Source organism: Mytilus trossulus, chromosome 8, assembly GCF_036588685.1.
Source record: "Mytilus trossulus isolate FHL-02 chromosome 8, PNRI_Mtr1.1.1.hap1, whole genome shotgun sequence".
Classification (NCBI taxonomy): domain Eukaryota; kingdom Metazoa; phylum Mollusca; class Bivalvia; order Mytilida; family Mytilidae; genus Mytilus; species Mytilus trossulus.
Window position 1 is genome coordinate 60062153 of NC_086380.1, and position 27874 is coordinate 60090026.

The 27874-nt window shown below is 31.8% G+C and overlaps 1 protein-coding gene across 1 annotated transcript; it reads left to right on the plus strand.

The window, feature by feature from the left end:
* Positions 1–27874, plus strand: LOC134727829 (caspase-7-like). The gene is made up of 8 exons (XM_063592220.1): positions 1–135; positions 6406–6586; positions 14962–15062; positions 17090–17263; positions 19058–19280; positions 22362–22529; positions 25162–25271; positions 27043–27874. Exons 1-8 carry the CDS (start codon positions 1–3, stop codon positions 27196–27198), a joined length of 1248 nt encoding a protein of 415 aa, XP_063448290.1. The 3' UTR covers positions 27199–27874.

Sequence of the window (27874 nt, forward strand, 5' to 3'; positions counted from 1 at the left end):
ATGGATAATGCTTGGAAAAAAGCCTTTACGAAAAATAGAATGAACATTTTGAAGAACTTAGCCAACCCAAACAGTGTCGCGGACTACCTTTTTAGCGATGGGATATTTGACAAGGAAATGCATGCCTTAGTAGATGTAAGAGTTTCTGTAATCAAAACTTATTGTTAATATTGCGAAAAAAAAGAAGTTGTCTCACAAGAATTAAAAGAATAGAAGGAGATAGCACCATGTTATATTCGATGTAAGAAGTTCTCACTTGCTATTTCCTCATATATAAAAAATATACATGCTAAACAAATAAATAAATTACATATAATCTAGAACCAATGATATGCTTCTTATACACAAAATGGTTCATCAGACGTTTGAAGAAAAACGAACGATTGAAATCATTACTCTCTTTTACATGAATTGGTTCACCAATACGACGAGTTTTCGTGGTTTAAGATCTGAAGATACCAGACTAATCGTATGTTCTGTAATTTTACTAATTGTGTCCTATATCCGGTTGTAACATTTTAAGTGTAGATTAACATTTTGGGATAGTAAAAGACACTAATCCTGTTGACGCACCTGTCTCCCTCCTTCTATAGGTCATGTGATTCCCACAGTTTAAGTTAGGGTTAGATATCAGTAGGTGTACATTAAAATGTTACAAAAATGACTTACATGTCCCCGTCTTTCCACCAACAATACGGTGAGATCCACGTTTAATGGTCGCACATTTTCTTTGAATTTTGAAACTGATATAACTTGAAAAACAAACAGTATTATTTGTTTACTCACATGAAACAAACCGGGATGTGGTATTCAGTACGTATGTGAAACAGGACGATATTTATCTCAATTTGTATCGTTTTAAAAGACCCAATAAATTCAAAAGTATCATTTATCAACACCTTAAAAAGCACAACCATCCTATTAAATATTTAGCAGTTCAACCTTTAGAAGTAGTAAATAAGCAGCCTGGTGAATCTCATTTAAAATTTGTACGATCACGGAAAATAATTGAATTGAATTTGATTAAAAAATTACAGACATATTACCCTCTCGGTCTTAACGGAATTGGTAATATATCTAGATTCCGTTAACATTTTGAATATAGTTTCTAAAACTGTTCGTAAATACCGCTCTCACGGTCGTAGAACAAATCGCAATCAAAGAAATTTTTGGACCAATCATACCAATATTTCGGACCTAATTTCTATTTCAAAAAACAACGGCAGACATTATCTGTTAACAAAACTTTGTTCATTACCAGTCAATAAGTTAAATACAATTTTGGAGGATTGCAACACAATTTTATATAGCAGTCCTAAGTATGAAATTGTTCAAATTATTATGGCATATTGTTATTCTAAACTATTTCCCAAAATTGATCGCCCTGAAGATCATAAAAAAAACATTTTATCAAAATAAAGTATGTCAATAAAGGTTTTGACTTTGTTAATATTGCCGGTATATTTAACGACCATTCTGTTAAAGAACAAATTCCTGGATATTTTGACAATACTGAGCTACTTCTTATTTGTTATATTTACAAGAAATCTACTCGGAAATTTGTGTTTAATTATAGTCAATTGTGTAAAGATATTAATATCAGTGAAAATACACCTACTTCATGTAATTTTAGTAATTCCGAATATATTTATGTACCTATTTCCCATGTTATAACAGGAGATCTTAACATCGTTCAAGACCGAGAGTTAAAATCATTCCTCAGTATAAAAGGACCTAAATATCGTCCCCCGTCAATTATTATTGGAATGAGTGTCGTAATATCACCCACGACTCACTTCATACTTACTGTATGAAATGGATAAAACAGGAAAAAGCTGACAAACAATCTTTTGACTCTTTTTTTAATACAGTAATGAAAATAGTTGATATACGTATTCAACATTTTTTAAAGAACATTTTACTATTAAAAATAATCACAATAAACCTATTTCTCGTATCAAACATAAACTAAAAGAAATAGCCAAGGAATTTGTTTTTGTCCCGGCCGATAAAGATGCGAATAATATTATTAGTGTTTGACGTAAATTTTACATTGAGAGCTAAATACAATGAAAGTCCAACTATGTATTAGCTTCCGAAGCTTCACAAAACAACTTACACATATAGATTTATTTCGTCTTCAAGCCATTGTTCCACTACTTAATTATCTATTCTTCTTACCAGCACACTTGGTACAATTAAAAACCTGATAATAAATTGTTCAAATAAGGCCTTCGAAAATAGTGGAATTAATTACTTTTGGAGTGTCAAGAACTCGTTGGAAGTACTTGATACATTGCATGCTAAAATTGGTGATTATGATTCTGTTCAAAGTTTTGATTTTTCTACCCTGTATACCACATTGCCTCACATTCTCATTAAGAAAAAAATCACACACCTAATTAAATGGGCATTTGAAAAGTCAGAATGTGAATTTATATGTTCAAACTCTTTTAGGTTATTTTTTAGTAGCAATCAACAAAAAAACTATGTCAATTGGACATGCTTTGATACTATATATGCCCTTGAATTTTTACTAGATAACTTTTTTGTTCGCTTTGGGGAATCCGTATATCGTCAGGTTATTGGAATTCAAATGGGGACTAACTGTGCACCACTTATTGCGGACCTGTTTTTGTATTGCTATGAGTTACAATTTATGACAAAAATGAGCAAAGACCCAACGAAACAACATTTGATATACAAATTTGATAATACTTTTAGATATTTTGATGATATTTTGGCTCTCAATAATGACGACTTCAGTATGTATATTAATGAAATGTATCCTGTTGAACTTAATTTAAATAAAGCTAATAATAACACTGACAACTGCCCTTTCCTCGATCTTGATATCTGAAAGCTGAATACTAAAATTTACGATAAAAGAGATGATTTTTCATTTCCTATCGTTAATTATCCATTTTTAGATGGTGACGTTCCCTTACGTGACGTGACCATCTTACGGTGTTTATATATCTCAACTTGTACGATTCGCTCGTGTATGTGACAATGTTTTAGATTTTAACGAGAGAAATTTATGTATTACTGAGAAATTATTACACCAGTGTGTTCGATATCACAAACTAGTCAAAACATTTACTAAATTTTATCATCGGCATAAGGACATCATTCGTAAATATAGGTCAACATGCAGACTTCTTATACGCTCAGGTATTTCACATCCAAATTTTTATGGAAATATTCTTTATAAAGCAAAAAGGTGTCAGTATTCACCTCAGAAACTAATAAAACCTTTGAATAGACTTATTAAGTAGGGATATACAGGGTTTCTCCTGCGCCAATTATTTTTTTCGCCACCTCTTTCGCCAAAATAATATATATTTTCGCCACTTTATTATTCTTTTTTCGCCAAGTAACACAAATATATTTTTCTTTTAAAATTTTCCTCTCTTGGAATTGATCCCTCGTGTAAGGTGTAGTCATTACATTGAAGGATTACTCTCATGCCAACCTTTTAAATAGGTTTCTTCACATCGACAGTTTTATTTTCTAGACCATCGTTTATAAGTAAATCTATATGATTGAAACATGTGTGTCACTGAAACGACTTTGAAGAACCCACTCAAATCAATGATCTATATGAAAGTTAAATGATAAAGTTTTAACTAGAGACCTTTCTTGCTTTTTAACATTTTTCGTCATAACAACAATTTTCTTTTCTGGACTATCATTAAAAGGAGGAGAGGAAGCGTTGAAATTTTGCTTCAAACACGTGCGTTGCAAAGTGGTTCATAAATCCCTTTTGTGACATTTAACCATATCATTTTGTTATATCATACAATCAACACCTTTATTAATTAGTCCTTTGATGTCGATAGCTATGAATACAATCAGCTGATTATTGATTTTCTGTCAAAATCTTAACGAGTTCAAGGTGAATTCCGAGTATTGTCTAATCGTTATAAAGTCAGAGAAACCCGAAAAAGGTAAATAAAGAAGATGGCTGAAAATAAATCGTTATATATATTACTTTCGCCAAATTCTTTCGCCAATGACGAATTTTAATCGCCACAATTAGTATTTTTTTGCAAATTGCGAAAATTGCGGCCGCCAGCGGAAACCCTGGATATAGTTACGATACTGTTGTCATGTCATTAAAGTTTGCATATTTTGGCGTTAATATTGATTCACTTATAGAGTCTTTGCATCGGAACTAAACACATTTATTAAAAAAACAGTTGTTGGCATGACACGGGTTATGTTCTTCTCATATATGTTATGATGATACAGTACTAAACCCCTAACGGGAAAGATTGTGCCTAATGTTCATATGATGGAATCATAAGCTTTCAGTCAGTTTAATTGAAGTCTGGAGCTGGCATGTCAGTTAACTGCTAGTAGTCTGTAATAATTTATGTATTATTGTCAATTTGTTTATTTCCTTTGGTTACATCTTCTGACATCAGACTCAGACTTCTCTTGAACTGAATTTTAATGTGCATATTGTTATGCGTTTACTTTTTTACATTGGCTAGAGGTATAGGGGGAAGGTTGAGATCTCACAAACATGTTTAACCCCGCCGCATTTTTGCGCCTGTCCCAAGTCAGGAGCCTCTGGCCTTTGTTAGTCTTGTATTATTTTATTTTAGTTTCTTGTGTACAATTTGGAAATAAGTATGGCGTTCATTATCACTGAACTGGTATATATTTGTTTAGGGGTCAGCTGAATGACGCCTCCGGGTGCGGGAATTTCTTGCTACATTGAAGACCTGTTGGTGACCTTCTACTATTGTATTTTCTATGGTTGGGTTGATGTCTCTTTGACAATTTCCCCATTTCCATTCTCAATTTTATTAATTGAATGCTATTTTTTGTTTTAACTTATTGCACGTTTCTATCACTCAATTGAACAACTGTCAAAGGAAAAGCCAAAACAGGAAAGGAGCTAGGGCCAGTGCCTTAAATTTGATCTCAGACGTTGTCACTGTACTCACAGTCGCTGCATACCTAACCAAAATCCATGCAAAACAAATTAACAATATTTAAAATTCCAGGATAACTACAAAAAAAATGATCTAAAATTGGAATTTGGGAATATGTCAAAGAAACAACAACTTGACCAAAGAGTAGACAACAGCCGAATGCCACCAATGGATCTTCAACGCAGCGAGAAAATCCCGAACCCGGAGGTAGTCCTCATCTGGCCCTTAAATAAAATTGTTTACTAGTTCAGTGAAAATGAACGTCACATTAAACTCAAAAACATATAAATGAACTAAATTAAAAAAAAATACAAGACTAACAAAGGCCAGAGGCTCCTTACTTGGGACAGGCACAAAAATGCGGCGGGGTTAAATATGTTTTGTGAGATTTCAACCCTCCCTCTATACCTCTATCCAATGTACAATAGAAAAATAACAGTACGCACAGTAAAACTCAGTTTTAAAGAAGTCTGAGTCCGATGTCGGGATAGATAATAAAAGATACTAAGCAGAATGAAAATTATACATAAATTAACAAAGGACTACTAGCAGTTACTGACATGCTAGAATAAATGACAAACGTAGAAATTTCAACTTTCAAAATACTAAACTTCTAAATTTTTAACAGTAACATTCCCTATCATCCGTTATATGTTATTTACATATGTATATGTTCCGGACCATATGAGTATTTGGACCATACGCGTATGGTGGGGGTAATTAACAGGTTTACTTTTATAACGCGTAACTCTTCATATGACCCTTCTAGTTGTCACTTCATTAAAGATACACTACCGAAGGTCATTTTATTATAGATCTATTAAAAATTAATGATAAGAAGGTAAACAGAATAAAATAAGCAGTTTCACACAGTAAATTTCATCACTGGTCCTATAGTAAACACTTTTTTTCATTACCGATATGTTATTACGAGTGAATGGCAAAATGTGGACATGGGAAGATAACTTCCAAAAATATCTCTTAATGAACTGTTACACGAGAAGTCAATTGTTATACTATAAACTGAGAGGTACTTTTAAAACTTAATATAAATAGCATAATAATGATAAGCAGTACAATAATCCGAATTTTGATACTTACACGTGTTATTGTTTTAAAAAAATAAATGACGTCACCGGCAAGGACACTAGTTTATTTTATAAAGTTGTCTGGTGATATGATGTACTTCAGTCATGTTACGATATTTAACAATTCTGACAGTTGATAAAAATAGACGATTCCTTTTTAAGAGGATTATAACCCCTCGCGCTTTATATTCTCTTATACGAATGTTTCCGTAGCAACTATATCTAAAGGGATGGACCATTATTACTGTATTATTTGTACCAAATTCGGTAGATGATAAAGGTATAAGTTTGAAGTAGTATTGGTTTAATATTTTGTTTATAATTTACTAAGTAGGCCTTTGATATCAGTTTTTTTTTTTTTTTAATTTTAGCAAGAACCAGAAACAGAAAAGAAAACTAAATTGATACTGAATACCCTTGACCGCCGAGGACATCGCAGTGTTAAAAGTCTTTACAATGCGTTCAATGAAACTGGGAATGATGCATTAGCCGATCTGTTAGTCGACTATGCTAGAATTATTGACAAAAAGGAGAATTTCAATGACCCTAAAGGTACATGTAATAATCTTCATTATGATTATCGATAACGTCAGTTTCTTTTGCGTGGTTATATTGAAGCTAGCAGTAGTTTACATATGTTTGAAGTTTATTAATTCACCATAAGACACAAAGGTAAAAAATTAAAATCCCAAGAAACTCAAAATGGTGCGTATAAAGGTTTATCGTAACCTGCTATGCATGCGTCAGCCACCATGTAAAAACCAATCCCGTGACGTCAGCCTTTTTACCATGGTTTCTTCTATAGAATCAACGCTTCCAATAACTGAAGCCATATGGAATCACCATACTATATTAAAAAAAAAGTAAGATATAAAAAATACCGAGGAAAATTGAAATCGGAAAGTCCGGGCTCATGGTTTCTTTTTCAGAAATCAACGATTATTCATAGACCTATAACAGATTAAATTTTTAACAAGTTCTAACATTTTGTGCATTTCACAAATTAAAAAGCTACCTGGACCTTGTTTTCGCGTTTCGTTGGAGTTCTTTCTTTTTTGTACATTCGTTTTATTAGTATTGTTTGAGTCTGGTGTCTGTTTTATTGATTGTATAATATTTGAAAGTCATTAAGTTTTTGTATTTAGCTTATATGTACCCTATATTCACTTCGACCAACTCATATCCTCTGTTCTTAAAAATAGAATAAAGCCCACTTACTCAAGAATTGTTATGTTCCCCTAGAACATCATTAACGCTCGACTACCCAATTGGAGTTATCAATGAACCACACACTGAGAACAATTGGCATTTGTGAAAAGTTCACTTAAAATGAATAGATGCACAAAAATTTTAAGTTTCAAGTATATGTGTCCATAAATACAAAATTTTTAACTTTTCTTAACACAAAAATACGATCTGATACGAAAGGGACAGGTGCAGATAACAATACATGGAAAACTAAAAATTCAGCAACACGAATCCAAAATACCATCAGAGAACTGAAGGATATGCAATTACGTATGTGCTAGTGCCAAAATATTGTTACATATAGCAAATACAAATTCTGTGTTAAGTCGCATCGAGGAAAATGTGACTGGATAGTGTAGACCGTAATTGTAAATTTATAGTTGTAAGTCAAGATATTAGGCAGACTTAACTGTATTTGTTTAGTAGGTAAATCCAGAAAAGCGCGTCGGACGCATTGTTTGTAACGTGTTGTTTTCGTATTTGAACCCTTTAATTCTAGTTCGGTGGGATAGATGCGTTCAATATATTTGAAACTTTGCATTATTAATTGAGACGATTGTCTTTATACACGGTGGGTATGGTTGTCTTGCGAGAGAACGTACTGTGCTGGTGATTCGGTCCTGACGGGTGCTGGTGATCAATGAAAAAATGTAAACAAAGACGAAAATGATGATTTTTGACGTTTTCACTAATAAAAAATGGAAGAAAACAGTTGAGATTTTTCAATTTTGATTCTTATGGGTTCATATATAAACCATTGAAAAGTTGACCCTCTAAACTGTTTCAGTTAGCCTAACACAAAAATGCTCATTTTCAGAAAATCTCAAACTGAAAAAATAAAACAAAAATGCTCGTAGAGTCCGCTTTCTATACCACAATCCACACGACAAAACTATTTTGTAAAAAAACATTGCAATTTATAAAAATTTAGCATTTTCTCAATTTACTCATGTCCTGATACTGTGCTGGTGGGTCCTGTCATTGTGCTGGTGGGTCCTGATACGGTGCTGGTGATTTTGGATTAGAAGTTGGTCATATTTGAACAAATGTTACAAAATCAATAAAATTGGGCAGCTAATTGTTGTCAATAGGATCTATTACTCCTATTTAGCTCTTGTGCATCCATTTGGCTGTTTAATATGTGTTTTCAAATGATCGTAACTTGTATAACATAATTACATAAAAGGGCAACATCTTTCGTCCAATATCAGAGAACAATATATAGTATCTAAAATAAGAATAGTTTTATTAATATATTAAATGCCCCTTACATTGATGCCTCAACAATGATCAAAGCCCATGCCGCATAGACATGTTTGTCAGCGCTCCGCATACCCCTCCCCACTTCCACCCAACCAACCCTCCTCATTTCCTCCTTCATTGTTACAGTGGTGTACCAACACAACAATTTATCACATTAAATAATTAGCTAGTCCAAAGCCGCATTTTCAACTAATAGATAAACCATGTTCTCATATACAAAAATCTCAATCGTGTCGATTAAAAGTCTCAAAACTTAAGTTCACATTTTAATGTTTGATGAGCGGCAGAAATTTGAAAGTGTGCAGTGAATCTTGTGCTCACAACAGTTATTGTCATAATTATGTTTACATGAGACTTATAAAGGAATTAAGACGGTACCAAGAAATGTTTTACAGTTCAATTTAATGATCATGAATGGAAGGTGAATGGAAACTGTGAGGGTCAAAATCTTAAATTGCTTATAAATTTTGCTGGACCCAGTTTCGTTATCTGATCTGAATTTTCTGAAATGTGCAAGGTGGAAAGACATTTTGATTTTTTTTACTCGGAAAGTTTTGCCCTAATTGCTTGAACTTTTGCAATATTAAAGCCGATTTCAATGAGTGTGAAGACAAAGGGAATATCTTTGGTTATATTGCTTGATGAACAGAAAAGTCATTGTTAGGTTATGTAAACTACCCTACTTTAAGAGTATACTTGTCCGACAAATGACACATCTTTTTGTCTGTAGGACCAGGCTACTTCGAAAGGAAGGTACGGTTTAGCTTACAAGCAAGCTAACCAAAGATATTATGTTTGCCTATATACTCGATGGAATCTGCTGTAACTAAAAACTCGAATACATTTTAACAGACAGTGGTCATATTTGTTGATGAATATTGTTTTTCCTAGATTCACTCTTGAAAAATCATTTGGTAACATTTGGTCAAGTAATTTCAGAAAAGATCTTTTTGTAATTGCGGACGCCAAGACAATACATGAACCTCACACGACCCCTCGACACAGGTGAGCTTATATATGATCTTATAGCGATTCAGGTTGATAACCATTTGAAATTAAGCCAGTTTTTGTGTGTGTGTAGATTTGTATTGTTTTAAACTGTTATGACCTTTTAAAGTTAAATGTAGGTGTTTAATCTAAGAATTTCTTTTTTTAAACTCAATTGGTAGTATGAAGCTATTGATTGATCGATTGTTGGTTGCTTAACGTCCAGTGGCAAATATTTCATGCATATTCAAGACGAGAACAAGTTCACAATAAATACAATAGGTAGGTCTTGTCATAAAAGAGGCCAATAGTCGTGGATATTTGGACTGCCACTGGAAAATGAGGATGTATTGGATAGGAACAGAAATTTTGCCTTGTAGCAGGCCACCTACGGACCCATCAAAGAGTTGCTGCAAGGGTTATTAACGTGCAAAGAGCGTGTCACTCTCTTTACACGAGACATAGGATTTAACGTCCCCATTCTGACCGGACGCGACTGCGAACTTGATACATCCCGCACAGCCAAACGGACGCCCCACTTCGGCAAGCGTTTTACTGCCGGTCAGGAGAAGACCAAGTGACCATATTTCTATTTCCCAGTAACCCTTGGGGAATTTTGAAATGCACAATTAACAAAGCAAACTTTAGTTTCAAATACTTTTAAATAGATTTTTAAGGATAATGTACCCTTGCGTTGATCCAATGCTAAACATAACAAAAATCTCTTTACAAACGTCTGTGAATTTTCTACAAAAATAGTGATTTTCTTTTCACCAAATTCTCTTTTTCTACTAAAAACAGTAATGAACTATAAATATTAATGCTTTGCAAGAAGTTTCCCCTTGATATATGTACAAAATTATGTCTCTATTATTCATTGTCTGTGCTGTTTTGATACTTTTGCAGTTTGCACATTTCGTAATTGACAAGCCACAGAAGGGGTCATAAACCATACACAAAAAGATAAAATATTGATCTGAGTACTTAATTTGCATCTCTGAACCCCCACCCCGGTTTGTTTTTTAAGAGGGTGTCTAAAAATGATCGATTACAGACAGCCGAGTACGCATTTTACTTTCCAGGCGTGTTTACGTTGATTGTTACTGTCCTGAAAACGGATAGATGGATACAAAAATGTTTGATATATCTGCCTTTAGATTCGGTTTTTTTGAATATAAATTAAGGCTACATTTAAATATAATAATACTAAGAATTCACAATATAAAAAAATGCAAAACAAATGGACTACAGAGATGGTGTGTTTGACATACAAAACTTAAAAGCTTAGTGATATTATCAATATTAAAATAAAAGTGTATTTTAGTTAGGTATTTTTTCCATTTACTCATTTTCAATTATAATTAAGGCACATTTGATTTTTATTCATAAAAATATTTAAATATAGTAATAATAATAATAATAGTCTTTTATTCAGAAGCAATACAGCTTATAGAATTTACATATACAAATATAATAGCATCAGTGAATAATTACATACATGTTTTATAATCAAATACAGTTTGTATCAATGGCGGAGAATGACGACAAATAATATTATTAATGAAATATAAGTATAATCTTATGAATAACGAATCTTATCAGCTAAATAAAGATATTTACCTAGATTGTTAAGCTCTTTGATGTTATGAACAGACAATAATTGTACAAGTTTGTAACTAGATGGTTTTTTCCAATAAAATGGTTTTATATATGTTTTCCTTATATCAGAATATTTCTCACATACTAAAATATAATGGTATTCATCTTCAATGATGTTTTTATCACACATATTGCATAATCTGTTTTCTCTTTCAATATTACAAAATCTACCAGTTTCAATGTTAAGGCAGCGTGCAGACAATCTATATCTACTAATATATGGCTTAAACATATAGTTTACAGGTTTTTGTAGGTAAAATTGTAGAGTATCTGGATCGTGTATATATTTATAAAAAATACACTTTGATGACTCATTGAAAAAAGCATTCATTTCACTGACAAAACTACCTTTCATTCTATTAACAATTTCTAGCAAAAACTGATCAACATTAATAACATTTTGGTGTAACCATACATCTTGACAACCATAACGAAATAATATGTTTCTTATTTCACATGCCCAATTTTGTTTGTCACAAGGTTTTAATATTGATCTTTCTAACATTTCTTGGTAGCAAGATTGTAAAATACAGTTATCTGTTTTCGATACTTTACACCAATATCTAAGCATTCTACAATATCTCTCGATGTACAATGGATATCTACCTAATTCACTATATACCATATAATTAACAGTAGTTGTTTTGACTTTCAATATACGTTTTAAAAAACTTAAGTGGACTTTCTCAATATTTTCGGCTTTGTGATGTCCCCAGACTTCACAACTATAATTTAATATACTAGATACATATGTGTCAAAAAGAGATAACATAGTTTCATGGTTAAAACAATCATCATATATTTTACTATATAAACTAAATAATGCTTTTCTGCCCTGATTTGCTAACATTTTCTGTGTTTGTACAAAGTTACCATTGTAGGACACATTGTTCACTTCCTCCCCCGTAATTCTTTATCAAAAATATTTATTTATTTTGGAATTTTGAAATGAAAAAGCTAAGAAATCTTAGTTTTGTTTATAGTGGTCTCTAGGTTATCTCGTCTTCATTCTCTGATATATTCTAGTCTGCCTTTTCATAAAATAGTGATTTGTTTTAGTGATCTATCGAACTTTCGAGAAAAAAACCTGATAACCGTTCAGACAAAAAAGTTATGTTGAAAAAATCTTACAGATACAGCAAGTGATTCTTAATGGCTATAAAATTTTTTTTTTTTAAAATACAACTTTTTAATCTTACGGGAAACTATTCCAAGCTTAAAACTTTTACTGCAACCTCGCTCTTACTTATCCCCCCCCCCCCCAAAAAAAAAACCCCAAACAAACCCGCAATACTATTGTCATTCTCAATTGTTCACAAAAAAATGGGATTTAAGCTGCTAAAGACATATGATTCAAAGGCTCAGAAAGTTCTTTGTTCTATATTTTTTCTCTCCATTTTTGTGCAAAACGGTAACCATTTACATTTTTATTTAATGGGTTTTTGTTGAAGGTATTACGATGACGTATGGTTATTAACACATACTTCCTTTGGTTTCTTAAGGAAACTTGTCCGTTAACAACAAACATACCACATCATCTACTTTTTATAAGTATTGTATATATTACAACGTATTTTGGTGATCTTGCAAAATGATCGTAATCCCGAAAATCGTAAACATATTTTCTTATCTTAAAAGGGGACAAGAAGGGTTCCATTAACAGGCCAATAAATAAAATTACAGTTAATTTAAAAAAAAATTAAAAAAAATAGGGTATTTTTTCTTGCATAATAACAGTAAACGGATTCAAAACAATGTCAATTTCAAGAAAGCAGGCAACAGTTAATTAGTCAATAACAGTACAGCATCAATGATCTTGAATATATGCCACTTTTAACTAAAATAAAAAGGCACAGAACCAGGACATCGGAGCACAGAACCAGGACCGTTTTTCTTATCACCAGCACCGCGTCAGGACAATTCCGTTAAACGAACTTGCACGACTTTTGCAATATAATATTGTTGTAATATACTTTGCATGGTACTTATGACGCATCAGAGAAAAATTAAGCAACAAAACAGTCGTTTTATTGCCGTTCTGATACAATGTAAACAAACCCACCAGCACAGAATCAGGACCCACCAGCACCCGTCAGGACCGAATCACCAGCACAGTACGTTCTCTCGCAGGACAACCATACCCACCGTGTTATAGCGAATCTGTAAGTTAAAATATGATACTTGCTTCTTTTCGCTCTTTATAAAAAAAACTCTTCTTCGAAAACTGTCTCAAATGCCCTTTTAGTTTTTCTGGACATATTTGTTTGTTTTTATACACATTAAGTTTATAACACAATGTTGACTGCTGTACCCCTATTTTGACATTTTTACCTATTATGTCTTTGTTTTGTTCCCACATTGTTGTAAATATTAAATATAATGGAATTTTGTGCGACTGTCATACAAGCTAGAGGTTTAACTAGCTATAAAACCCGGTTTAATTCCCAATTTTCTACATAAGAAAATGCATGCACCAAGTCAGGAATATAACAGTTGTTATCCATTCGTTTGATGCGTTTGAGCTTTATATTTTGCCATTTGATTTGGGACTTTCCGTTTTGAATTTTTCCTCGAAGTTCGGTATATTTGTTATTTTACTTTTTTTCATATGAATAAAGGAACAAGTCAGTGAGAAGAAAGGCACATTTAGTTCCATGGAAATGTCATCGTCCTCCAAACGTAACAAATCTGTTGTCAATCGAGAAATCAATCATTTTGATAATGTGAATACTTGTTTAAAGGGTAGCAAAGTTAAATGTCTTACTAATATATTAATACCATTACAAAAGGAAAACAGACTTGGCCTAAATGCACTATAAAATATCTGTTTGGAAATGACATTTTTATAAGAAAATTGTTGCGATTCATCTTTTTTCAATGCCAATTGGTCTGGAAAGTTTTGCAATATCCGAGATGATTGTTTTAAGTTTGTATTGTTTAAATGCGGATTTGTAACAGTGGTCCTCAAAGTAGCTGAAAAGAAAATGAAATTTTGAAAAAGTGAAAAAAAAGCTTAATGCGGAGTTATCAATATTAACACAGCTTTGAAATACATGGCAGTTCATTCATAGAGACATAAGATAAGATCGTCGAGGAACATAGTTGAAAATATTCATCAAATTCTACGAGTTTCATGATGGACTAGATAGAATATCTTTACCATCAATGTTGTCATTGAAAGGATTGAATGTTGAGACTGATTTAATGTTGATTAGCAATGTCAACAATATGATAGATTGTTGTTAATTTCTCTATATCTATGACCTCAATATTAAGAATAGCGTAACACCAACAATCAATTCAATATTTTTGCTATATGTCAAACATGGCATACACCATATGATATATGTAAAAGAAGTATAAAAAATAATGTGTATTGAAGGTCTTTCACTTGGTAGTAATTGAAAAAAAAAAGATTTTTGCAACTTCGAAAAGATAGAGGACACAAGATCCAGATATCATTATATAAAAACAACTCTATTATAAGTAGATAGTTATCAAAGGTAACAGGATTATAATTTAGTACGCCATACGCGCGTTTCGTCTAAATAAGACTCATTAGTGACGCTCATATCAAAATATTCATAATGCCAAATAAGTACAAAGTTGAAGAGCATTGAGGATCCAAATTCCAAAAAGTTGTGCCAAATACGGCTAAGGCGATCTTTGCCTGGGATAAAAAAAAATCCTTAGTTTTTCGAAAAATTTAAAGTTTTGTAAACAGGTAATTAGGAATTTTGTCTTGTAATAACTCTAATCCTTTTTTAAAGCATGGCCACCAGAGGAAGCAGAACAAAAAGAAATGGAGAATCATGATGTCTTCGAAATAAAAGACACAAAGAGTCCTCTAATGCATGATTACAACAAAGAAGTACGTAATTACTTTTGTTTAATAGGTATAGTAATACCATTAACATAACTTATTTTGCTGCACCCGATGCACATTCCGACAACAATTGTTCTTCAATTATGATCAAGACCGAAAAATTTGACAATCCAAAATTTAATACAAACCCCGAAAAAATACAAAATAGCTATTTCTACCCCCCCTCCCCAACAACAACATATCGCTATAATATGTTATTTTTTGATAACACTCTTGTTTTGAGAAAACTAACCACCAAATATAAGGTTTTGTAACTACTTTTACCTCAGTTACGAAAAAATAACGTTTTAATACAGATATGATATTAAGATATGCATATACATATATGTATTCCTATGAGCAATTATTGCGCCCCTTTAAAAGCAGACTTGTTTTATATACTATTATGAATCACAGTTTATGACCAAACGCAGTAAAGACCCTTCTAAATTGCATTTAATTGATAAATCCAATAACACTTACCGTTATCTTGATGATATTTTTTCGTTAAAAAATCAAGAATTTTCTCAATATACTGCCAAAAATTTACCCGAAGGAACTTTAAATAAATCAAATTTAGACGGTAATAACTGTCTTTTTCTAGATTTAGGTATTTCAGATTTAAACGGAAAACTTCACACTAAAATTTACGACAAAAGGGACGATTATTCGTTCCCTATGTTAATTTTACCTTTAAGGATGTCGATGTTCCTTTCGCACCATCATGCGGTGTTTATATTTCACAAATCGTTCGCTATGCCCGTGTCTATTGTGATGTTTTTGATTTGATTGAACGTAATCTATGTTTTACTGGTAAATTATTAAGCCAAGGATTGTGTTACCACAAATTACTTAAAACCTTTACTAAATTCTTTCATAAATATAAAGATTTGGTTTTGACCTTTTGTTGTACCTGTAGAAAACTTTCAATCCAGATAGTGCACCCTCATTTTTACAGAAATATTGTTTACCGTGCCTGTAAATGTAGAAACGATCCTGGTAAACTTATCGATCCTTTTAATAAACTTATCCTACAAGGTTACCCATTCAAACTGTAATTAGATCACTAAATATTGTTTTTATTGGTATTAATATTGATTTTGTTATCAGTAAATTGAAAGCAAACTAAATATTATTGTTATATACATATACACATTCATGGATCTACAATCTGTCGATGCCTGTATCTTGGCATAGCACAATATCAGGTTTTTCTCTGACTGTTTATGACGTCTTTATACTAAATCCATTGGATGTTGAATGTGTACTGATTAATAATTTAGTCTTAGATGCATAATTTTTTTATTAGTTCTTAATGGCTTTGAACTAACTGTTGGTAGCTGCGAGTACTATCAGATCTGTACTTAGTGTCTTTATGTTGTTTGGATGTACAAGTACCCGGCCACGTCCACTTGTATTTGTATTATTTGTATTTTAATCCAACTGATGAGTTAAGCCTTTTTCAGCTGATTTATATAGTTCGTTCTTATGTTGTACTGTTACACCACTGTCCCAGGTTAGGGGGACGGTTGGGATCCCGCTAACATGTTTAACCTCGCCGCATTATCTATGTATGTGCCTGTCACAAGTCAGAAGCCTGTAAATCAGTGGTTGTCGTTTGTTTATGTGTTACATATTTGTTTTTCGTTCATTTATTGTACACAAATAAGGCCGTTAGTTTTCTCGTTTGGATTGTTTTACATTGTCATTTCGGGGTATTTATAGCCGACTATGCGGTATGGGCTTTGCTCATTGGTGACCTTTAGTTGTCAATTTCTGTGTCATTTTGGTCTCTGGTGGAGAGTTGTCTCATTGGCAATCATACCACATCTTCTTTTTATGTAAATTGTTTTACGTGTTGTTGATTTCTATTCTAATTAGCTATTTCTAGTCCTTTTTATTAAGGAAACAGAACCCGGTATTTTACAACATAGTAATTTCCACACAGTATTACATAAATATAATTTCAGATGCTTACAGAGTGCTAGTTCATTTTTCTTCCAATCAACATATCATGAAATATATATTTACAGGATGTTTATAGACTTCATGGTGAAAAACGAGGGAAAGTATTTATCATCAATAATACATTTTCACACAGAGAAGACCAACATAGAAAGGGCTCGAACGTTGATGAGAAAAATGTTAAAGATTTATTTGAACAGCTGCATTTTGATGTTGTAACAAAGACTGATTTACCAGCCGAGGTAATAGCAACGATAAATTTTAATTATTTTTGTTTGTTTCAAAAACGACATCTATACTATGAAAGACGGAAACGCTTATTAGAATGATAAATTAATCTTCTAGAGCTTGCAGCTGCTACTCCAACTTTATAAAACGTCACCAAGGTTATGTCAAAGAACGTCTCGTCCTTTTTCCAAAAAAGTTCATTGGAAGATACCAAGACCTTGTTGCTAAATAAACCGTATCAACTTTATAAGTAATGGTCTTAAAGTATAGATTCTATGTACTAACATAGTTTATCATCTTAATAAGATTATGTGTTATAGTGTTCTGTTTATGTGTCCTTGTACATTTTTAACCTTGACTGTTTTGTCATTTTTTCGTAATATACTTTTGACGTGGATCGGTTCTTATACATTCCGCCATTGTTTTTTTGATCTGTGGTCAATTTTGTTTTATTGTCTTTCATTTGTGCTTATGTACTTTGTTTATAGAGTGTCTATATGTCATATTGGTTTTCTTTGTTGAAATATTTTTTTTTTAATAGTGATTAAGTTTATTAACAATGTTGACTGTTGTACCCCAATTTTTCACATTTTACCTGTTTGTTTTCTCACACATTGTTGTCAATATAATGCAATTCCATGCGACTGTCAAACAAGTGAACGGTTTAGTTAGCTATAAACCAAGTTTAATCCACCGTTTTTATACATAAGGACATGTCTGTACCAAGTTAGGAATATGACAGTTGTTTTCCATTTGTTTGATGTGTTTTAGTATGGCGTTCATTATCACTGAACTCGTATATATTTGTTTAGGGGCCAGCTGAAGAACGCCTCCGGGTGCGGGAATTTCTCGCTACATTGAAGACCTGTTGGTAACCTTCTGCTGTTGTTTATTTATTTGGTCGGGTTGTTTTCTCTTTGACACATTCCCCATTTCCATTCTCAATTTTATTTAGCTTTTGATGTTCCATTTGATGAAGGACTTTCCGTTTTGGATTTCTCTTTGAGTTTTAAAGTACTGGGTCGTCATCAAACTTTCAAAGAAGCGGACAGAAATAAATACTGTAGATGAGATTTCCTCTTGTTAATGTACAACTTGTCTCTTTCGAGTTTTTAATATCGTTGAATGCGGGTATTCATTTGTATTCTGACATCAGGAACTATTTACATTCCGGAAGAATCCATATCGCTGAAGGATTATATGGGCTTCGTACAATGCTTATTAATTTTTTCATGAAGAGTTTTGTAGTTCTATTGATTGTTTCAAACATGGTTTTTTTCCAATCAATTCCATTTTCTTTTTTTTCGCTGTTATGCTATGAATGCCTGTGTTACATAGTTGAACAAATTCGGTAAAACATGACTTATCATACAGTAGATGTATCATTCCACAATGCCAAATGAAATAGTAATTACTCAACGAACGTTACGTTGAAGATAGAACAGATAGAACTACAAACCTATTCTAATGCACTTTAGATATTCCTCTCTTATCACGCTTATCGTTTTTGGGTTACTCTGTGATTGGTTAACGGAGTTTGCCTGTGATCCATTGTATTATTTTGTTTATGTTGACCTGGTTTCTTGGTAATCATTACAAATTGTGTAGAACACAAAGCTAACATGAACCATTGCATGGTAGATAAAAGTAATAAGCATGCCAATGATCTATTATTTTCTATTTGTATCTCGTCTTTATTTACTGATGATTTTTGCATTTGTGCCAATTTTAAGGTATGAGTTTTACCCTGTACTTTCGTTGAAATATCTTGAAAAGATAATTTATTAGTTTATTATTATATACTGCAGAAAATGGTGAGAGTTTTAGAGGAAGAGCGAGATAATATCAAGAACTGGAAGGAAATAGAATGTGTCGTTCTTGTCATAATGAGTCACGGAGAAGGTGTATACATCTGTGGAAACGACAACAAAATGATTAAACTAACAGATATTATTGAAGTGTTTGATACCGAGCATTGTCCCGGTTTAGACGAAAAACCAAGATTGGTATTTGTGCAGGCTTGTCGAAAAGGTAAGATGAAAAAAAAAAAATAGGGAACATTCATTACACACCTTCACTGATATCACTCAATCAATGTTAGGGACCAGCTGAAGGACGCCTCCGGGTTCGGGAATTTCTCGCTACATGAAGACATGTTGGTGACCTTCTGCTGTTGTTTTGTCTATGGTCGGGTTGCTGTCGCTTTGACACATTCTCCATTTTCATTTTAGATTTAAACATTCGTTTGATATATTAATATTATACACCTAAAGATCGGACAGCTTAATCGGGCTCTGATGAACATTTTTAAATATCTGTTCCATAAATCTCTATACATATAATCTAATTTAAAGCTTTTTCTTCCATTGACATTAAATCACCAACGTTTTTGCATGTCATGATGAAAACACGACAACGAGCGCTACACATAAACAAGGAGCCGTTTGCCGTTCTGGTTCACCTGATTCACCGTCTATGTTTTTATTTGAAATATTAATCAGGAATTAATTCTTTCAACTACATCCAAAAATGAGAAAGACTATTTTTGTAATAGAATACGCCAATACATTTGATGCTATCAAAATAAGCAATATTTTCCAACCGAAAGCTGTACAAAAAACTACAACTGATTACTTAAAAAATAAAGCTACACCTGTAAGTTCAAAAATACCAAGTCTATTGCATCTAAAATTTTCAATATTTCCTTAAATGTAATTTAAATTTGTTTATACAAACAGAAAAGCCATTTCTGTTTACAAGTAATTAATTTTATGATAAAGATGCTGACATCATGGATGCAATTAATTAACATACACAGACCACTTGTTGTATCTTGAGGTTAATTTGTCTTACATTTGACACTTTGAAGTTACAACTGGAATCTCACTAGGAGGCACACATTTTTCTAATCAGATACATGTCACAAACACTCACTGTAGGAGAGGAAAGCAGAATATGATACCAGATCTCTTTAATAATGAGTACACAATAAATAGTATATTTGAAGGTCAATAGGTCAGTATCCTCCCCCTGGTTGTTAGATGTACCCAAGCTGTGTGTAAAGCCAATTGCATGGTCTTTGTATAATTTGTTTCTTGGTTCATAACCTCACCAGTTGATGGAGTTTTACAGTGCTATTATTCAATTTACCTCCCACCTTCCCCTTCCTAACACCTTTAATATTGTTTCATGACTAGAGAAACAACTCAGCTTAAACTAGTGATATATATTTTTCTTTATTTCAGTTTTTCCTTAATGGAATTTTATCACTGGTCATTTATAAAATTTCATTCATTCCCAAGCCTTTCGGGGACAAATTATATCAATTTTATTCCAGTGCCAGTTTGATAGACCCCTGCTACTTCGCTCGTACATGGGCTTTAAGGCAGACCCTTGTACTACCTAGCTGCCGATGAGACGCCTAGTTTCATCATCTAAGCGGAGAACCCTCGCTTCACTTTCCCCGGCTGGCGCATTGTCGGGTAGGCAGGTTCTTTTTTACACTGAAGGTTGCAAACTGACTTGCTCAGGCAGGAACTCAAAATTCCGTTTGTATGCTGATTTTTTCTCTAGGGCCAAAATTAAATGATTTTTAATAAATATTATTATTTATTCTGACTGTCTTTCTGCTTTAAGCCAGTATGATTTGCTCAGACTATGTTTTGGTTTACACACAGACACCCCTGATATTTGCCTTTGTTGCAGTTTGTTTTGGAGCAGTTATTTGGTTTTTTTTCTTTCTCATTTATGTGGGCTAGCTATCATATTGCCATGCTGACTTTAATTGAGATTTGCTATATAAGGATCCCTCAACAGTTACACAAACTAAAGATTACACAATCTCCTACTGAAACTATAGAAATAATATTCCCATATGAGACTCCAAGAAATATATAATAAGAGTCTACAAGAATATACAATAGAACACTACAAGAAAATACAATATGAGACCACAAGCAAATACAATATGAGACCACAAGAAAATACAATATGAGATAGCAGAATACAAACACCTTTTAAGTTTGTATAAACCAGGGTTTTGAGAGGCCTTTAACCTATAAAGATTTAAAATTCAAACCTCCAGATTGCTCATGTGCATCGTCAAAATACAATTGAAGTCCAATTGTTGTTAGCCAAGGGACCAACATTAAGAATGCCCCAGCCCATCAACTAGAACTAGAACAAAGATCTTCAGGTTACTGATGAATGCAGTTGAGGAATATGCTATACAATGAGTAAAGCGTGAACCAGACGAACTAGAACTGTACACTTTGTCTAAATGGATCAAAGATATTCGATCATGCATTCAGAAGCGCATTCAGAAACTACGATGTACATGTACTATGTTCACATGGGTTTCTAACCTATTTAAGAACCCGGATGCTTTATCATCTTTGCATTAAAAATATATCGTTTTTCAAGAAGAGACAGACTTCAATAATATTATCTTTGTATGTAAAAACCATTACTTGTCTCGGTATTTGTAAATCCAACATTCAAGTATTTCGTTATGATGTGTTATTTGTAATCTAATTGAATATTTTATTTATGTCTTATCGTCTGTAGTCTTAATTCTATTTTGTATTTTCTGTTCGTAAGTAAAGATAATAAATGACCTAGTTCATTTTTATGATTTTTCTTAAAAGCAACTCTATCCATAGAAATTATTATTGTTTCACTGTTTTTTTTATAAAGACGTCACTTTTTGTGGCGTTGATACATTCGTGTAACGTTAAGTTCGTACTTTTATTATGCTGTTTCTGAGTACCTAAAAACAACATGTTTATTAAAACGTTATGATACATCGTCAAAGTTTAACTTCTGTATTTCATATTTTCACAAACATCACAATGTTACAGTGTTTCTGACATATTGTAGAACTCTGTTTAATAAAATAATCAACGACTGTGTCACCCTATTTACTGTGCGATTACATATTTAGTTTTTCCATATTTTATACATGAAACATTACCATATATTGACACTTCGGTCATAAGTGAAGTCTTTTAAGCATTGAAATGTGCCTTTTAATCAAATAATGCCAATATTTTTTTAATATATATTTTTTTTTGTTTAATTCTGGAAACTTAATATAGTCATTTTCATTATCAGTTAATCATTCCGAAAAAGAGCTTTCAGAGTTGTGTATTAAAGTTGAAAAGCAAAAATTGGAATCTAAATCTGGCGATCACCTGGATTCAGCACCTTTCAAGGATGAAAAACAATCACCAGTAAAACACCCATCAGCAGATTTTTTAGTCGTGTATGCAACACCTTCAGGTATGTTAGAATGTTGAACAACATAAAGGAGGTCTATTTGATTTTAGATATTATTGAAATCACCTAGTTGTTTTGTGTTATATGGAACAGTTTGTTTTGTAATAAATCTCGCATGACGAATTATTATAGAATATAAAACAATATATTTAATAAACGTTATTTTTCCCAGATGAGACCAAATGAATAAAAATTGTATACTTCTTTTCACGTAAATGCGAACTATATTTACAAATGCGTGTCAGATCGCTTATGATTAAACTTCGCTGTTTATTGATAATTATAATAGTAGCTTATATTTTGGACAATATATCAAACTGTTATAAGATTTTTTTATTCATTTTTGTCACTTAATTGATAATTTCGAACTGTCTCTCATTCTTTACTTATACTAATACAGTTATATATGTGGTCTGTGTTTTCTTACAACATTTTATCATATTGTGCTAAATCTTAAAAAACGCTTACAGTCTGTTCATGTCTTAGCTTTTGGCACTTCTAAGTATATAGCTGATATCGAAGGTATAGATTATTCTATACTAAACATATTTCAAAAGAGTGTGACACCATCTTATTCGTCAGCCCACTGTATGAATATTCTCGAATAATTACAGCTTTTTGCAACCATAGGCTGTTCCCACGTATCAACAAACCTGAAGATCATAAACGTCATTTTTTGAAAATTAAATATATTAGCAGAGGTATTGATTTTATCAACTTATCTAGTATATTAAATGACTCTACCGTTCAAAACTAAATTCCTCCCTATTTTGATAATATAGAACCACCTATAATTTCATACACAGACAAAAAACCCGGCCGAAGTTTAATTTTTAATTATACGTCGGTTACATCCGACGTGAATATAGATAGTAATACTCCCTTAACTTGATACTGTGAATCTTCCCTATGGTCATATTATTACAGGGGACCTCAATATCGTCCAGGACAGAGAGGTTAAAAACGTTTTGAAAAAAGGACCAAAATATCGTCCTCCATCTAAAATAGATTAGAAAGAGTGTCGTCAAGTCACCAAAGATGCTCTTTCCTCATTTTGTAAAAAATAGTGTAAACGTGAAAAATCTGATAAAAAATCTCTTGATTCTTATTTGAATAAATGTATGAATGTAGTAGATAAGAGAATATCACATTTTGAAAATAATTTAGAAGTAAATAAAAGAGTACAGTAATACACGCTTTGAAAGTATTTGAAGTTTATTTCTTATTTCCAGAATAAGAAATAAACTTCAAATACTTTCAAAGCGGTTTGCGTTTGTACCGGCCGACAAAGCAGCCAACAATGTGGTTGTGGTATGACGTAAATACTACACGGACGTTCTAAAAAATGAAATTTTAAATTCATCTACATTTAAGTCCATCCGCTTCACAGAGAGGCATATAGTAAACAAGCATATCACAACCACATCAAAGCTTAAGGCTTCTGCTGAACATTTGAAGGTCCCTACTATGTATTGGCTACCTTAACTACACATAAAACCATTTAAATATCGTTTCATCTCGGCCTCTAGTAAGTGTTCTACGACTTATCTGTCAGTGCTCTTAAGTACTGTAAATTCAGAAATTATTGCGTGCATTTATTATTGCGATTTTGTCATTTTAAATTTAAATGCGATTTTTATTTTTACGATTTTGAGAAAAATCCTGTTAAATTCATATAAAATATTTCAAACTGCGAGTTTAAATTATTGCGTTTGCAACTCGATCAGTCGCATTTTTCGCAATAATAAAAACCTCGCATGAATTTCTGAATTTACAGTAGTTCATTAACTACTATTAAAGAGCTTATCATAAATTATTGTAATAAAGTATATGAACATAGTGGTATAAACTATTTTTGGAGTGTAAAAAATTCTTTGGATGTTTTAGATAAATTGCGGGCTTTTGATGGTCCTTTTGATTCTGTTAATAGTTTTGATTTTTCTACTCTTTACACTACACTTCCACACTATCTAATTAAACAAAAGTTTTCCTATTTAATTAAATGGTCGTCTGGTAAAGCTGAATGTAGATATATTTGCTGCAACTCATTTAGAGCCTTCTTCTCTAATGAGAAAGGTAAATATGCTAAATATACTTACTGGAGGTGTGATGAGATGATTGAGGCTGTTAATTTTCTCCTTGATAATATTTACGTACGTTTCGGCAAAAAAGTTAATCTACAGGTTGTAGGTATCCCCATGTGCACTAATTGTGCCCCTTTAACAGCAGACTTGTTTTTGTACTGTTAAGAATCACAGTTTATGACTAAACTCAGTAAAGACCCGTCGAAATTGCAATTTATTGAAAAATTCAACAACACTTACCGTTATCTTAATGATATGTTTTCGTTAAATAATCAAGAATTTTCTCAATATACTGCTGAAATTTACCCCAAGGAACTTACTTTAAATAAATCAAATGTATTCGGTAAAAACTGTCCTTTCCTGGATGCAATGTTGAATCTTTTATTGAAATTGACCCTATCAAAATTTATAAAACATGTAACACATACATTTATCCCGCGATTGAAACATACTATTATTCATTTCTTAAAGGTTCTTCATGTTGTAATATATAGTAAAATGTGCATAACATTTAATGACATGATATACTAGTATTTATTTTTCATTTTCAGGGACACTTTCATATAGAAACGTTTTCACTGGATCATGGTTCCTGAATGCAGTTGTATGGACATTTAAAAACCATGCTAAACGTGAAGAGCTGCATCATCTGCTCATTAGAGTTAGTATATTTCATATTGATAAGTTTCAATACTCTAATCTTAGAAAATTAAACCCTTTTTTTTTTTGAAGACACATATATATAGTTATCAAAGGTACCAATATTACAATTTAGCATGTCAGACGCGCGTTTCGTCTACATAGGACTCATCAGTGACGCTCATATCAAAATATTTATTAAGCCAAACAAGTACAAAAATGAAGAGCATTGAGGATCCAAATCCAAAATCCTTAGTTTTTTCGAAAAATTCAAACTTTTGTAAACAGGAAAATTAATAAAAAATGACCCCATATGTGAGACAAAAAACATATTTTAACAAGTAATTCTTTATCTAATCAAAGGTATATATATATATATGTAAGAAAACAATATCAGATACCATATGAAATCACAAGTAACAGTCAGAAATCACATACATTTTTTTTAACTGACTGAAATACACCACAAATAATGATTTTTCCCTATATGTCTAGATAGTTCCTACATCCTTTTTACCCTAACCAAAAAAGCATGTCAATGTGATAAGTAGAGTTTTTTTTTAAATTACATTATGCATTTATTTACCAAAAATGCTTGTTACATTGTTACACCAAGAAACCAAGCTTTTCTTGATGCATCCTGTTATTTTCCACTGATTACTCAGTTTAAAAATCAGCTGCTGGTATATATGTATATATCAAAATAATATGTACAGATTTCTTGAAATGCAATTGAACAATATTTTAATACATTATGTTTTATTATATCAATCGTCTAAACATTTTTTTAGTAATGGATTTAGTTTCAATGTTCTGTGTTCGTTGTAAATTTTTATGTATTCTCAAAATTTAACAAAAAATTGATAAACATTTACCTTTGTCAATTTCTGATAAGATACTTAATATGATTTGCATATGAAAAAACCTAAGATTGTTAGAAAATAATTCAGACCAAAATAACTTTTGTCAAAAAATTTATTTCCAAATACTAATTGATTTGATGATTATCTAAAATTTAAATTTGATTTTATCGTTAGCTCATGAATTCTTTTCCAAAGACTTTCTTAAAATCGACAAGAAATGAAAAAAGTGGTTATAATCTTCTTCTTCGCTACATTACATAGACTGTCATTATTATGTTTCCATTCGAACAATAATTGTTTTGTTGGTAATATGAATTGTAAAAGTTATTGTTTTATTGGTAATATGAATTGTAAAAGTTTCCATCTATTTTTAACTTATTTTCTTCTAAATAATGAAACAGGAAAACACATAGTTGGTTAATACTAAAGTTCTCATTAATTTGTAAAATACGCATACATTTGCTGACACCAGACCAATTGATGGTTCAGTTTTTTCCTAACAAATTGACGTATATAATCTATTTGTTGAAAAGCGTGAAGCCTCAATGTTATTACCTTTCCAGATTAGACAAAATTTGTTTATTAGGTAAATTGGTCGTGCTGATTACACAGAATTTGAAAATGTTATAAATTTAGTTACCAAAGAAAATATGTTATATAAAAAAAGACTTAATAAAAGCTACAACCAAATTTCAGGTATTGATCGATGTGATAATCCGAGTCAGTTTTAATGTATTAATTTTTGTCATCTAATCATTAATCATACAATAACTTAAAGTATTATAACACACGTACATTTATCTGATAAATTAAATTTTTAAGGTTTTACACGTAATAAAAAAATTACTCCAGAGACACAGAAAGTCTATATATTTTGGTTTTTAGTGCATTAAAAGCGATCAGATCAATTATTATATTTATTGTTTTCAGGTGAACAGATTAGTTGCCAAAGGTGCAGGCGAAGTTAAGTATGGTCCGAAATTGACTGTTTCTGAAGTAAAATCAAATCTAAGGAAGAGATTTTACTTCTTTCCGGGTGTTTATGGAGACTCTCCTAAGCTGTTTAAAGACAAAACACCAATTTGACTGAAACCTGAATCTGAACATAAACCTTAAAGTAAACACGTACATATGATTATGTAGCGTATATTCAATTCAGAACAGAATCAGCAACCGAAATTAGAGACCCTGCAAATTGTGTTTTAAAAAGTAATTTTATAGGAAATTTTATATCAATGTACAGCTAAATGCATTAGTTTTGAAAGTATAATTATAAAAGTTGTATATCTGCTTCATATTTATGACTATTTTAGCTTCAAAAAGAACTAGAGGTTTGTCCATTATTTTAGAAATTGTCACATTTTTCGAATTTATATGTTATTTTATATGTGACGCCAACCCTCACCCTTTGAAATATTTTTTTCAAAATTAGTACATATTGTATCTATAGATTTGTTCAGCAAAAATATTTGTGCACCACTGACTTTTTATAAAGTTGTCACATATTATCTAAATTATGCAACAAAGAAAGGCTTTAATAATTTCACGTACATTATGACGTCACGCACACGACATTGGTGATTTTATTTTACTGAAACAATTGGACATTTCAATTCAAGTATATTTTTTCTTCAAATTATCATTATTACATCTAAATAAATTCAGATTTTAAGGGTAAACATTATGAGTCAGTGAAACAAATCCCTTATGTGAGAGTAAAACAGTAGTTATAAGGGAGACATATTTGAAATTTGAAAGCATA